This window comes from Scyliorhinus canicula, chromosome 15 (assembly GCF_902713615.1).
Source record: "Scyliorhinus canicula chromosome 15, sScyCan1.1, whole genome shotgun sequence".
Taxonomy (NCBI): domain Eukaryota; kingdom Metazoa; phylum Chordata; class Chondrichthyes; order Carcharhiniformes; family Scyliorhinidae; genus Scyliorhinus; species Scyliorhinus canicula.
Window position 1 is genome coordinate 78,757,876 of NC_052160.1, and position 16,005 is coordinate 78,773,880.

Below are 16,005 nucleotides of genomic sequence, written 5' to 3' on the forward strand. Positions count from 1 at the left end.
CTCGTGTTTTTACACCAAGTATGGGTGGGTTAGGTTGGGGGAAGTGGGCGATTGATTCGTTAAGTAGATGTTTTATTGCTGCTTGTGTCTTGCTGGGTTCCCTAAGGTTTGGGGCCCTGGGCAGGCATCTGCTTCCCCTCTCAACTTTGTTGTGCTCCCTCTGAATCTTCCAGCTTCTCACAGGGCTGCTCTCTTTAACTGGTTGACAGGTGTTGGAGGCAGTGAGTGCATGATTTTTCACCCTGAGCATGGTTAAGAGGAAGCTGCTTCCAGGTGCAGTACCCAGTAGGCTGGGTTAGTTGTGTGTTTTGTGCCGATCTGTAGACCCACTGTATAGAACTGACGGTTTGATTTTATTGTGGCAGGTGGAAGATTCACGAGGCTTGTATGTTGGCATTGGGCTCAGTGAAGAATGTGATCACAGAGAGTTTGAAGAATGGACGGATACAGTTTGACATGCATGGATTCCTCACCAATGTCGTTCTTGTTGACCTCAACCTGTCAGGTAAGTTTGAGCCTGTGGCTGCACAGATCACACAGGCAATGAAGAGCAAGGTCTGAATCACTCATTCCTATTCCCGCAGCATCCAGTACTTATCAAAGAAACCCAACACTGGACTTGGCAAAATGACTTTGCCCTGATCTACAGGAAGGTTTATTACCAAATTCTGGTTGCATGCAATTCAGAAAGCCCTGTGACAAGCCCAAGGGTCTTGGAACAACCAGTTTACCTGGCTCTGGGAATTAGATACTGAAAGCTGACTGCCCAGGCCTTATCATAGAACATACAACAGTAATTCACGCAGCCCATCGAGTCTGCACCGAGCCTCCGAAAGAGCACTCTACCTCGGCCCATGCCTCCAACCTATCCGTGTGACCCAGTTACCCCACCTGACCTTTTGGACACTAAGGGCAATTTTATCATGGCCAATCCACCTAACCTGCACATCTTTGGACTGTGGAAGGAAACCAGAGCACCCGGAGGTAACCCACGCAGACACGGGGAGAAAGTGCAAATTCCACACAGTCATCTGAGGCCTGAATCAAACTGGCTTCCTGGTTCTATGAGTGCCAACTACTGCGCCACCGTGATAGTTTAATAATGTGTCATTATGTAGCTGGGTAAATAATGGTTCAATAGCATCACTATGAAGTTGAGGTAACCCAGAAGTTAGGTGGTGGCAATGGGAAGACAAATGAGACTTGCAGTTGGGTTCTGTTCTCGCCCAGGCATGGGGGAAGGAAAGTGCTGGTAATTTTTGACATTGAAATAAGTGTGGGCATGTCTGAGCCTGGCTCCATAGGCCACAACACAAATGACCCCAAATATGATTCAGACATCACATTGTTAGACAGTTTAAAGGGAGTGTTGCTCTCTAGCTCATACTGGACTTGCTCTGGGAGTATCCCCAGCTGGCCATTCGACCCATTGTGTCTGTGCTGGTTGAAAAAGAGCTATCCAGCCTAATTCCACCTCCCAGCTCTTGGTCCATAGGTATCCAAGTATTTTTTGAATATGAGGAGGGTTTCGGCCTCGAGCAGCCTTTCAGGCAATGAGGTCCAGATCCTCAGTGCCCTCTGGACAAAAAGAAAACTCAACTGTAAATAATTCTATAATGAAATGAAAAATGAAAATCGCTTATTGTCACGAGTAGGCTTCAATGAAGCTACTGTGAAAAGCCCCTAGTCACCACATTACGGCGCCTGTCCGGGGAGGCTGGTATGGGAATCAAACCTTGCTGCTGGCCTGCTTGGTCTGCTTTAAAAGCCAGCGATTTAGCCAAGTGAGCTAAACCAGCCCCATATAAATCCTCCTCCTGGATGCAGCCCCTCGTATTGAGCTCTCTGTTAAAGGAAATAGATCATTCCTATCCCTGTATAATTTTATGCACCTCGATTAAATCGCCCTTCAGTATTATCTGTTCCAATGAAAACTATCCCATCTTCCCTCATAGGTAAATTCTATATTCCTCGTAAATCTCCTTTGTACTCTGTGTGATCACATTCTTCCTGTAATATTATGGCTGGAACTGTATGCAGTCTGCTCGTTGTGGCCTAACCAGTTTTATGTAGTTCTATCATAACCATCCTGCTCTTATGTTCTGTGCCTCAGCTAATGAAGGAAAGTATCCCACATACGTTCAGCACCTTACCTACCTGTCCTGCACCCTTCAGGAGTCTGTGGATATACACTTCAAGGCCCTTCAGTCACTCTGCATTTCAGTCTCCTACCATTTATTATGTATCCTGTCCCCTTGTTTGCCCTCCCCAAACACATTATCTCGCACTTCTCCGGATTGAATTTAATTTGTCATTTTTGTGCCCCCATCTGCCCGATCTGTCCATTGATCTTTCTGCAGTCTCCATCTTTGTCTGTCAACTACACAACCAATTTTTGTATTATCCCAAAACTTGTAAATCATACCCCCTATATTTACGTCTAAACTGTTGACATGTTTGATGAAAAACAATACTGAACTCTGCAGAACTGCACTGAAAACAACCCTCATTCCCCAAAACATTGACCATAGACCTTTGCTTCCTGCCACGGAGCTAATTATCCAGCTTGCCACTTTCACTTACATTCCTTTTCTTTTCTGAGCAATATGTCAGTCTGTGGTACCATGTCAAAAGTATGCGACATAATATACGGCAACCTCATCAACCCTCATTGTTACCACTTCAAAAAAATTAATCCAGTTTACTAGACATGACCTTCCCTCAGCCTATCAATGTTGACAACCCTTAATTAACCTGTGCTTTGTACTAACCTTCATAGAGGTTTTTACTATAATTTATCCACCGCCAAGGTTAGGCCAACTGGCCTGTGATTGTCTGTCTGTTCCTTCCTTTTTTTTAATAAGTACTTTTATTGAATTTTACATTTGCACACGACATAGCAAATTATTGAAATGGTTATCATAATTTACATGCTTTAACTTTTTTGCCCCCCCCACCCCCAAGCCTTTCCTGCTAATTTGGGCTCTTAGGCCCTTTCCTCTGCCGTAGTATCTATCGTTTATTTTGTTCTCGAACTTTCCAGTAGCTCCTCCAACATTGTACCTCGTCGTCTCCTTGCGGAGAAAGTTTTTGACTTGGAAATGTCGGAGTTCCTGTCCGTTGGAGTAGTTCCAGTCTCTCTGATAGCCATTCTAATGTTGCATGCCTGTTTCCCGTGTTGAAATCCCTAATTGCTAGCGTCCCCACTGTCCTGTCTCCAAATGTTTTTTAAAAATTATTTAATTCCAAACATGTATAAACAAGAACAGTAACAAATACAGCAACACATTAAACAACCTACAGTTTGTACAGTTTACCCTATTTTACCCCTTACCCACCCCCACTTGCGACGAACAATTCTTCAAACATTGCCATGAACAATTCCCACCGTGTCTCGAATCCCTCCTCCGACCCCCTCAACTCAAATTTTATCTTTTCCAAATGTAAAATATCATAAATGTTCCGCAACCAGGCTGCCACTGCCCCCTATCTGTGTCTGCCTCTGTAGCAGGGACCTCTTTACCTTCGGCACCTTCCCCGCTGTTGCCAATCAACACCAGAGTCACCAATAATGTTGCCAATTAATAACGATGCTCTTCAGAGTTGCCAGGTATCAAATGATACCACCACAAGGCTTTACTGGATATCGATCAAAGGGTCACACAACCAGTTAGTCAGTTCAAGTTCAAAGATGGTTTATTTACACACAAGGGTTACTTAGACATGCAAGCACAATATCATAGATTATCATAGAATTTACAGTGCAGAAGGAGGCCATTCGGCCCATCGAGTCTGCACCGGCTCTTGGAAAGAGCACCCTACCCAAGGTCAACACCTCCACCCTATCCCCATAACCCAGTAACCCCACCCAAAACTAACGGCAATTTTGGACACTAAGGGCAATTTATCATGGCCAATAAGAACATAAGAACTAGGAGCAGGAGTAGGCCATCTGGCCCCTCGAGCCTGCTCCGCCATTCAATGAGATCATGGCTGATCTTTTGTGGACTCAGCTCCACTTTCCGGCCCGAACACCATAACGCTTAATCTCTTTTTTTCTTCAAAAAATTATCTATCTTTACCTAAAAAACATTTAATGAAGGAGCCTCAACTGCTTCACTGGGCAAGGAATTCCATAGATTCACAACCCTTTGGGTGAAGAAGTTCCTCTTAAACTCAGTCCTAAATCTACTTCCCCTTATTTTGAGGCTATGTCCCCTAGTTCTGCTATCACCCGCCAGTGGAAACAACCTGCCCGCATCTATCCTATCTATTCCCTTCATAATTTTAAATGTTTCTATAAGATCCCCCCAAATCCTTCTAAATTCCAATGAGTACAGTCCCAGTCCACTCAACCTCTCCTCATAATCCAACCCCTTCAGCTCTGGGATTAACCTAGTGAAACTCCTCTGCACACCCTCCAGTGCCAGTATGTCCTTTCTCAAGTAAGGAGACCAAAACTGAACACAATACTCCAGGTGTGGCCTCACTAACACCTTATACAATTGCAGCATAACCTCCCTCGTCTTAAACTCCATCCCTCTAGCAATGAAGGACAAAATTCCATTCAGTTTCTTAATCACCTGTTGCACCTGTAAACCAACTTATTCCGACTCATGCACGAGCACACCCAGGTCCCTCTGCACAGCAACATGTTTTAATATTTTATCATTTAAATAATAATCCCTTTTGTTGCTGTTCCTCCAAAATGGATACCTCACATTTGTCAACATTGTATTCCATCTGCCAGACCCTAGCCCATTCACTTAACCTATCCAAATCCCTCTGCAGACTTCCAGTATCCTCTGCACTTTTCGCTTTACCACTCATCGTAGTGTCATCTGCAAACTTGGACACATTGCACTTGGTCCCCAACTCCAAATAATCTATGTAAATTGTGAACAATTGTGGGCCCAACACTGATCCCTGAGAGACACCACTAGCTACTGATTGCCAACCAGAGAAACACCCATTAATCCCCACTCTTTGCTTTCTATTAATTTTTTTTTAATAAACAATTTTATTGAGGTAGTTTTTGGCTTTGTAAACAGTTACAGACATCAACAAAAAGAAAGCAAAAAAGGCAAAAATGTGCAAACATCCATGTACATTCCATACTTCAGTCGTAACCTACTGCACAAGCCCGCTCCTCTCCCACCGGTACTACCCGCCAATTTATCCCTCCCACTCCTACTCTACTCTACTCTCTCCCCCCCCCCCCTTCAGAGGCTCACTCTCCCGCAAAAAAGTCAATAAATGGTTGCCACCTTCGGGCGAACCCCTGTACAGATTCCCTCCAGGCGAACTTCATTTTTCCCATACCCAGGAAACTCGACATGTCCGCAAGCCACAACTCAGTCTTCGGAGGCTTTGAGTCCCTCCATGCCAATAGTATTCGTCGCCGGGCTATCCGGGAAGCAAAGGCCAAAACATCGGCCTCTTTCTCACCCTGGACTCCTGGGTCTCCCGAAACCCCAGAAATTGCCACCCCTGGACCCATTGCCACCCTTGTTTTTAGCACCCGGGACATGACGCCCGCAAATCCATCCCAGTATCCCTTAAGCTTAGGGCATGCCCAAAACATGTGAACGTGGTTCGCTGGTCCTCCTGCACACCTAGCACATTTGTCCTCTATCCCAAAGAATTTGCTCATCCGAGCCACCGTCATGTGGGCCCGGTGAACGACCTTAAATTGAATCAGGCCGAGCCTGGCACATGTTGCGGTTGAATTTACCCTACTCGGGGCCTCTGCCCACAACCCGTCCTCCATTTCCCCGCCTAGCTCCTCCTCCCATTTGAGTTTCAGTTCCTCCGTCTGGGACGCTTCCTCCCTCATGAGCACCTTATAAATATCAGAGACTCTACCCTCCCCTTCTTCCCCCCAAGAGACTATTCTGTCTTAGATCCCCATTGGCGGGAGGCGTCGGAAGGATGGGACCTGTCTACGGACAAAGTCCCGCAACTGTAGGTACCTAAAATCATTTCCCCTTACCAGACCAAATTTCTCCTCCAAGCTCCTCAAACTCGCAAAGCTCCCTTCCAGGAACATATCACCCACCCTCCCCACCCCTGCCCACCGCCATTCGCGAAACCCCCCCATCCATTCTCCCGGGAGCAAACCGATGGTTGTCGCAGATTGACGCCCAAACCGACACCCCCATCTCCCCTACATGCCTCCTCCACTGGCCCCATATCCGCAGGGTCGCCACCACTACCGGGCTGGTGGAGTACCTGGCCGGTGGCAGCGGTAGAGGAGCCGTGACCAGGGCTGCCAGGCTGGAGCCCCTGCACGAAGCCGCCTCCACCCGCTCCCAGATAGACCCCGTACCCACCATCCACTTCCTTATCATAGCGATGTTGGCCGCCCAGTAATAATTAATCAGACTCTGCAAAGCCAGCCCTCCCTCGCTGCGGTTCCTCTCCAGCATCGCCGCCTTCACCCACGGGGATTTTCCCACCCAGACAAAGCTCATGATCATCCTGTTAACTCTTTTGAAGAAGGACTGTGGGACAAAGATCGGGAGGCACTGAAAAATAAACAAACAGAAATCGAGGGAGGATTGTCATCTTTACAGTCTGCACCCTCCCTGCCAGCGACAGCGGGAGTGCATCCCATCTCCGAAACTCTCCCTTCATTTGCTCCACCACCCTGGCCAAATTTAACTTGTGCAGCTTGCCCCAGTCTCGTGCCACCTGGATTCCCAAGTACCGGAAATTTTCCTCAACCAGCCTAAATCAACCTAAACCACCCTCTCAATCTGTTCTCCTGGCCCCTTGCCTGTACCACAAACATTTCACTCTTGACCGTATTTAATTTGTATCCTGAAAACCGGCCGAACTTCCTCAACATTCCCAGTATACTTGCCATTCCGGCCACTGGGTCCGCACGTACAGGAGCAGGTCGTCCGCATAAAGAGAGACCCTATCTTCCACCCCGCCCCTCACCATCCCCTTCCATCCCTCTGCGGCTCTCAGCGGAATCACCAGGGTTCTATGGCCGGCGCAAACAGCAGCGGGGAGAGCGGGCAGCCCTGTCTGGTCCCTCGGTACAGCCTAAAGTACTCCGACACTTCTCTGTTAGTCCTGACGCTGGCCTTTGGGGCCTGATATAATAATTTGATCCAATTCACCAGTCCCTCCACGAACCTAAAACGTTCGAGCACCTTCCGTAGATAGTCCCACTCCACCCGGTCAAAGGCCTTCTCGGCGTCCATTGCCACCACTACCCCCACCTCCCTGCCCGCCGGGGGCATCATTATCACATTAAGTCGTCTTCTCAGGTTGGCCGCCAGCTGCCAACCTTTCACGAACCCAGTTTGGTCCTCCCCAATCACCTCCTGTACGCAGTCTTCCATTCTAACCGCCAGTACCTTTGCCAGGAGCTTGGTGTCACCATTAATCAGGGAGATTGGCCTGTGGGACCCGCACGCCTCCGGGTCTTTAACCCGCTTCAATATCAGTGATATAGTGGCTTGCGACATTGTCGGCAGCAGGGTCCCTCTGTCCCTTGCCTCATTGAAAACTCTCGCCAAGACCGGGCCCACCAGCTCAGAGAACTTCCTATAGAACTCTACTGGGTATCCATCCGGCCCCGGGGCTTTCCCCGACTGCATGGCCTTTAGGCCCCCCAATACCTCCTCTACTCTAATCAGGGCCCCCAGCTCATCCACTCGCCCCCCACCTACTGTTGGGAATGTTAACCCCTCCAGAAACCTTTTCATCTCCTCCGCTTCTTCCGGCAGCTCCGAAGTGTACAGCTTGCGATGGAAGTCCCGGAATACCTTATTCAATCCTGCCGGGTCCTCCACTTTGCGCCCCTCCCCATCCATCACTCTACTTATTTCCCTGGCCGCCTCCCTCTTCCTGAGTTGCTGCGCTAACAGTCTGCTAGCCTTTTCCCCATGCTCGTACACCACGCCCCTCGCCTTCCTAAGCTGTTCCAAGGCCCTACTCGTGGATAGTGCCCCCAGTTCCGCCTGTAGTCTCTGCCTCTCCCTGAGTAAAACCTCCCCCGCGGAGGTTCATCTATCCGACCCATTTCCCTGACCAATCTATCCATCTCTGCCCTGTCTGCCTTGGCTCTGTGGGCCCAATTGAGATCAGCTCCCCCCGCACTACTGCCTTTAGCGCCTCCCACAGGGTTGCCGCTGAGACCTCCCCCGTGTCATTCACCTGCAAGTAATTTTGCATACACCTCCGAAGCCTCTCACAGATCCCCTCCTCCAACAGCAGTCCCACGTCTAGCCTCCATTGCGGACGTTGGTAGCTCGCCCCCCCCCCCCCCCCCCCCCCCCCCCCCCCCCGATCTGCAGGTCTACCCAGTGCGGGGCATGGTCTGAGATAGTAATTGCCGAATATTCCGTGTTCTTTACCTCCCCTATACAATCGCTGCTTAGTACAAAGAAATCTATCCTAGAATATACTTTATGGACGTGCGAGTAAAATGAGTAGCCCCTTCCTGTCGGCTGTCTGGCTCTCCAGGGATCCACTGCCCCCATTTGCTCTATAAACCCTTTCAGCTCCCTTGCCATTGCTGGGAGTCTACCCGTTCTGGGACACGACCGATCGAAAGCCGGGTCAAGGACCATGTTAAAGTCCACCCCCCATTATTAGCCTGCGAGAGTCCAGGTCCGGGATCTTCCCCAGCACTCTTTTAATGAAGTCCACGTCATCCCAGTTCGGGGCATATATATTCACCAGCACCACTCTTCTCCCCTCCAGTCTGCCGCATACCATCTGGTACCTGCCCCCCCCCCCCCCCCTGTCTGCGGCTATGCCCTCCGCCTCAAATTGCACCCGCTTGTTGATCATGATTGCCACCCCCCTGGACTTCGAGTCCAAGTCCGAGTGAAAGACCTGGCTAATCCAGCCCTTCCTTAGCCTGGTCTGGTCAGACACTTTCAGATGTGTCTCCTGCAACATAATTACGTCCGCCCTCAGAGCCCGCAAGTGCGCGAACACCCGCGCCCTCTTAACCGGCCCATTCTGTCCCCTGACATTCCAGATGATCAGCCTGGTTGGGGGGCACAACCCACTCACCCCCCACCCTCCCACGCTGGTCAGCTGTAGCCTTTCTCGGGCCGACCCCAGGCCCGTGCGTCGCGCCATTGCTGGCCCGCCTCTTGGCTGCCTCCACCCTCGACCTCCTTTCCAGCGCCTATTTCAAGTCCTCCCACGTCAGCAGAACAACCCCCCCCCCCCCCGCCCCCCACCTCTATTCTCCAGCTCCTCTACTCTGTCTAGCAGTCTTCTTTGCCGCTCCTTCAGCCCGTCAACTTCTAGCGCCGCAACCGTCTGCGCATCCGCCTGCTCCTCCACCGCCTCTCCCAGCTCCTTAATTTTACCATCTTGCGCATCCAGCCTCTGGTTCAGCTGATCCACTGCCTTCTGGAGTGGGTCCAAGCTGCCCCGCTTCAGCGCTTCAAAACTGGATTTCATTACCTGGAGCATGTTATCCAGCGCCTGCTGGATTGCTGAGTCCGGGGTCCGTGTATCCGCCATCTTAGGTTCCAGGTAAGTTTCTTCAGCTCCTTGTCTCTGTCCTTTTTTCTCTCTTTTCTTCTGCCTCCTGGACCCCTGCTGTTCCACGTGCCGCATCCCGCTCCTCAGCACTTTCGCTGCCGCCTTCCTTCAGTTCCGTGGTCCCGCTATCGCGGGGAATCAGCCCCTAAACGCCCGCCGAATGTGCGGCTCACTCGGACATCGCCGCCACCGGAAGTCTGATTTCAATTAATTAACCAATCCTCTATCCATGCTACTACTTTACCCTTAATGCCATGCATCTTTATCTTCTGCAGCAACCTTTTGTGTGGCACCTTGTCAAAGGCTTTCTGGAAATCCAGATATACCACATCCATCGGCTCCCCGTTATCTACTGCACTGGTAATGTCCTCAAAAAATTCCACTAAATTAGTTAGGCATGACCTGCCCTTTACGAACCCATGCTGCGTCTGCCCAGTGGGACAATTTCTATCCAGATGCCTCGCTATTTCTTCCTTGATGATAGATTCCAGCATCTTCCCTATTACCGAAGTTAAACTCACTGGCCTATAATTTCCTGCTTTCTGCCTACCTCCTTTTTTAAACAGTGGCGTCACGTTTGCTAATTTCCAATCCACCGGGACCACCCCAGAGTCTAGTGAATTTCGGTAAATTATCACTAGTGCATCTGCAATTTCCCTAGCCATCTCTTTTAGCACTCTGGGATGCATTCCATCAGGGCCAGGAGACTTGTCTACCTTTAGCCCCATTAGCTTGCCCATCACTACCTCCTTAGTGATAACAATCCTCTCAAGGTCCTCACCTGTCAGAGCCTCATTTCTATCAGTCGCTGGCATGTTATTTGTGTCTTCCACTGTGAAGACCGACCCAAAAAACCTGTTCAGTTCCTCAGCCATTTCCTCATTTCCCATTATTAAAACTCCCTTCTCATCCTCTAAAGGACCAATATTTACCTTAGCCACTCTTTTTTGTCTTATATATTTGTAAAAACTTTTACTGTCTGTTTTTATATTCTGAGCAAGTTGACTCTCATACTCTATCTTACTCTTCTTTATAGCTTTTTTAGTAGCTTTCTGTTGCCCCCTAAAGATTTCCCAGTCCTCTAATCTCCCAGCAATCTTTGCCACTTTATATGCATTTTCCTTCAATTTGATACTCTCCCTTATTTCCTTAGATATCCACGGTCGATTTTCCCTCTACTGTCCACCGTATCACTTCCCCTCATTATATTTTGAACCTCAATTAAGTCACCCCTCAGTCTTCTTTGTTTCAAGGAAAATAACCCCAACCTGTCTAAACTCTCCTCGTAGTTACACTTTTCTAGCCCTGGCAACATTCTTGTAAACCTCCTCTGCACTCTCTCTGGAGCAATTACATCCTTAATGTAGTGTGTTAACCAGAATTACACACAGTACTCCAGTTGCAGCCTCACCACTGTTTCATACAATTCCAACATTATAGCCTTACTTTTATATTCTACACCTCTGCCAATGAAGGAGAACATTCCTTTCTTAACAGCCTTGTCTACTTCAATTCTAGTGTACTTGTACACGAAGATCTCTCTCTTCATCGACCTTCGTATATACCCATTTATTGTGTTCTCCCTGGAACTGTTTGACCTCCATAAATGCATGACCTCACACCTGTTAAATTCTATCTGCCGCTTGCGCCCACTCCACCAATTCATCTATATTATTTTGGAGATTATAGCTGTCCTCTAAACTGTCCACTACACCGCCAATCTTTGTGCCATCTGCAAATATCCCAATCGTGCCCCCCACATTCTCACCCAAATCATTAATATATTACAAAAACAATAGCGGTCCCAATGCCTGTGGAACACCAATTCCCAGCTGGGTCACTGTCTGTGTGGAGTCTCCACGTTCTCCCCGTGTCTGTGTGGGTTTCCTCCTTGTCTCTGTCCTTTTTTCTCTCTTTTCTTCTGCCTCCTGGACCCCTGCTGTTCCACGTGCCGCAGCCCGCTCCTCAGCACTTTCGCTGCCGCCTTCCTTCAGTTCCGTGGTCCCGCTATCGCGGGGAATCAGCCCCTAAACGCCCGCCGAATGTGCGGCTCACTCGGACATCGCCGCCACCGGAAGTCTGATTTCTATTAATTAACCAATCCTCTATCCATGCTACTACTTTACCCTTAATGCCATGCATCTTTATCTTCTGCAGCAACCTTTTGTGTGGCACCTTGTCAAAGGCTTTCTGGAAATCCAGATATACCACATCCATTGGCTCCCCGTTATCTACCGCTCTGGTAATGTCCTCAAAAAATTCCACTAAATTAGTTAGGCATGACCTGCCCTTTACGAACCCATGCTGCGTCTGCCCAATGGGACAATTTCTATCCAGAAGCCTCGCTATTTCTTCTTTGATAGATTCCAGCATCTTCCATACTACTGAAGTTAAGCTCACTGGCCTATAATTACCCACTTTCTGGCTACCTCCTTTTTTAAACAGTGGTGTCACGTTTGCTAATTTCCAATTGGCCGGGACCACCCCAGAGTCGATGAATTTTGGTAAATTATCACTAGTGCATTTGCAATTTCTCTAGCCATCTCTTTTAACACTCTGGGATGCGTTCCATCAGGGCCAGGAGACTTGTCTACCTTTAGCCCCATTAGCTTGCCCATCACTAACTACCTCCTTAGTGATAACAATCATCTCAAGGTCCTCACCTGTCGTAGCCTCATTTCTATCAGTCACTGGCATGTTATTTGTATCTTCCACTGTGAAGACCGACCCAAAAAAACCTGTTCAGTTCCTCAGTACAACTGTACTCAGCAACCTTTACAGATGCAGCTCCCTCCTTTTACACCAACTCTCAGATCTCCCCCACCTTATGGACTCTTATAAATTTGTTCGCTTCTTCTGGCATTTCAAGGTAATATTCAAAAGTGACCCACAGTTTTGCTGGGTCTCAAACCCTGAACCGAATTTCCTTTTGGTACAGTACTGTCATGGCTGAGTGAGACTCAGAGTGAGAGTCTGTGCTGTCTGCTTCCCCTTCAGTTACCCATCCAGCCTATCGGGTCTCATAGGGCGAAGTCAGGGGTTCAATTGCCAGGGCGAACAGGAGCTGGGACAGCAGGCATCCCTGGCTAGTGCCTCTATGCACCTGAAAGTATTCAAAGCTGGTGGTGTTTGTCCGCACGCTCGCCTTGGGAGCTTTGTACAGGGGTTTCGCCCACTGGTTAGCAGGTTAAAGTCCATTTGTAGCTTTTCCTCTCCAAAGGCTCCACGGTTGGGGCTTTGGAATTTCTTCTGTTGACCTCCAGGATGGAATCGATAAGTTGCTGCATGGCCGTCCTCTCTTCTGTCTCGACGAGCCTTGTAGGCTATAATCTCTACCTGAATCACCGCCTTCATTGTCTCCGAGAACATGGGAGGTTAGACTTCCCATTCTAGTTGTTAGTAATGTACTCTCCTATGGCCTGTGATGTTTTCTGGCAGAAGACCTTGTTGGCCAAGAAGTCCGTGTCCAGCCTCCATGCTGGGCAGTTAAGTCCCCTGACGTTGCAAGTGATAATCCTGGTGCGGGGCTTTTTCTCTCCCCCCCCCCCTTTCCTGCGGCATTAACCCATACTTGTTGATACGCCCCTGCGCTCCGGGGTTTCCCTTTGTCCAGGGGGCTCCCAACAGGTGCACTCCGGGGGTTCCCTTTGTTTAGGGATCCTCCAAAGTGGCTGCATGCAAGTGCACTCCGGGGGTTCCCTTTGTTTAGGGATCCTCCAAAGTGGCTGCATGCAGCGCCATCTTGTTCCCTCAACCTGCACCTTACCTGCTGAAACCCATCCCTTCCTTATCCTTGTATTCCCCTTTTGGTCCCTCTGTTCCCCCCCCCCCCCCATTCCCTATCTCTGCCCTGCCCCCTGTGGTCCCACCCCCCACCCCGGCCCCCCTGCTCTTACTCTCATGCTTCCTAGCGCTAGCTTTCTCTGCTGTGTGGTAGCTCCCATCCCCTCCTGGGGCTGATCTTTCTCCGCTCCTGTGCCCAATGGTTGGCTGTTCCCTGTGGCTCCTCTTCACCCTCTCCCTTTTTCCTGTGATCTGGTGTTTTTGTCAAAACGAGGCCATTTGTCCGCACAAACTCGTCTGTCTCTGCCGGGGTGTTAAAATAGCGTTCCTTGTTTTGCAATGTAACCCAGAGCCTGCTTAGAATCGAATTCCAAATTTTACTCCACTTTTGCACAGGGCCGATTTCACCTGATTGAACTCGGCCCTGTGTTTTGCCAGGGATGCCCCAATGTCCTGGTACACTCGTATTCTATATACTTCCCAGCTGCTCGCATTTGTCTGCGTGCCCACCGCAGGAACGTCTCCTAATCCTGCCATCTGTGCAGCTTGTCAATTATTACCAGTGGCTGTTCCCCTGCCTTGGGCTTCTGTCGGAGCGATCGGTGTGCTCTGTCGATCTCCGATGGCTTGGGAAAGCTATCCCTCCAGACTAAGCTGCCCAGACTATATGTAGTCTGTCGGGTCCGTGCTCTCAATCCCCTCTGGCACCCAGAGTCATAATCCTGTTGCTCTGGTCCGTCGACGCCTTTTCAAGCTCTGGGATCATCTTCCTTGAGCTTCCCGTTTCTTCCCCGTTCTGTCTAGCACCGTCTGTATGGCAACCAATGCCTCCGTCACCTTGACCGCCACCTGGATCTCCATTTTAATCGCCTCTTTCATGGCCGTTAATTTCTTCGTCAGGAATGTCTTCCTTCCATCTCCAGACGAAGTGGGGGACACACCGCTGTTTGGGTTGTCGGTCTCCCTCTCTTTGGGGTGGCCGGGGACCACTCACCTCGTGGGACCGCCGACTCGCTCGCCCATTGCTCTTGACCTTTGGCCCCGCTTCTATCTTCTCTTCGGCCTCTTGAGCTCCCAATCGCTGGAGTACTGCATCTTCATCTTGCTTTCTTGCTTGTGGGGTAAAATAAGTCTGAATGTCTGGGCTAAATACGTCCACAAGTATCTATTTTATTGTATTCTGGAGGAGAGCCACCTGATGTATGACTGCTCAGCACATCCCCGTCACCCGAAGTCTGTTCCTTCCTTTTTTTAAACAATGGTTGTGGTGTTGACTGTCCCTCGATTCGAGGATGGTGTCTACTCAGGGTCGCAATTTTTGTTGTGGGTCTTTATGACTGAACAGGCCTATAAATCTGACCTACAAATCTTTGGGCGAGATAGTGGGATTCGGGGTACAGGATTTGCTTCCTTTTTGTTCTTTGCTACCGCTCTGCCTCATTATTAAGGCCTCAAAGTGTGAGACAACTTGACGGACAGATTGTTGCCATTTTGAACATTTAGCAAGCTCCTCCCAGTCATTAATATCTATGCTGTGATACTTCAAGAAGAGTTTCAAAATATCTTTGAAGCATTTTCTTTGTCCTCCCCTGTGGCACCAGTCATTTGGGAATGGAGAAAACAGGACCTGGGAGAGGAGGCACTTCTCAGCCATCTGGACAAGTAACCAGTCCATCGTACTTGATTTTGTAGTTTTGCCTGCAGAAGGAGTTCAGGGAGTTCGGCATTAAGCCAAAAAGCAGGACCTCTAGGGTTGTAATCTCAGGATTACTCCGTGACACGTGCCAGTGAGGCTAGAAATAGGAGGATCGTTCAGCTAAATACGTGCAAGAGGGAGGGTTTCTGATTTCTGGACCATTGGGATCTCTTCCGGGGCAGGTGGGACCTGTAGAAGCAGGACGGGTTGCATCTAAACTGGAGGGGCACCAATTCCTGGCTGGGAAGTTTGCTAGATTCACTCGGGAGGATTAGGAGTAGGAACCAGAATGTGAGCTGAAAAGGTGTAATCACTGAGGGGGAAATAGAGAACCAAAATAAAAGAACAAAATCACCCTCAGGCATAGCAAAAAAAGGAGACAAGTGTGACAAGGTCAATGCAGCACTGACTGAGGGTGTTGTACCTGAATGTGCGCAGTATACGGAACAAGGTAAATGAGATTGTTGCGCACATTGAAATTGGCTGGTACGATGTTGTGGGCATCACAGAGACGGTTACAAGGGGATGAGGGCCTGGGATTTAAATATTCAAGGATATGTGCCTTGTCGAAAGGGCAGGCAGATGGGCAAACATGGTTGCATTGTTAGTAAGGAATGAAGTTAAATTAATAGCAAGGTGCGATATAGGATTAGAAGGCAGGGAATCTCTGTGGCAGGAGCTGAGGAATCGCAAAGGTAAAAAGACCCTGATGGGAGTTATGTACAGGCCCCCTAGCAGTAGTCAGGATGTGGGGCAGAAAATAAATCAGATGATAGAACAGGCATGTAAAAAAGGCAATATTAGAATAATCATGGGTGATTTCAATATGCAGGTGGAGTGGGAAAATCAGGTTGGTAGTGGATCCCAAGAAATGGAATTTGTGGAATGTCTAAGAGATGTTTTTTTGGAGCAGCTTGTGACAGAGCCTACTAGGGAACAGGCAATTCTGGATTTGGTGATGTGTAATGAGGCAGACTTGATTAGAGATTTGAAGTTGAAAGAAC

General features: G+C 49.0%; 1 protein-coding gene across 3 annotated transcripts in view; it reads left to right on the top strand.

Moving 5' to 3' along the window:
* The window catches only part of ipo9 (importin 9), a 210,315-nt gene that overhangs the window by 107,930 nt on the left and 86,380 nt on the right, over positions 1 to 16,005 (top strand). For all 3 annotated transcript variants that reach the window (XR_005463359.1, XM_038819399.1, XM_038819400.1), the window contains one exon: positions 366 to 505. Coding sequence is in view for 2 of the 3 variants with exons in the window: in XM_038819399.1 (XP_038675327.1) it covers positions 366 to 505 (140 nt within the window). In the remaining variant the exon portion in view is untranslated. The remainder of the gene's footprint in view (positions 1 to 365; positions 506 to 16,005) is intronic.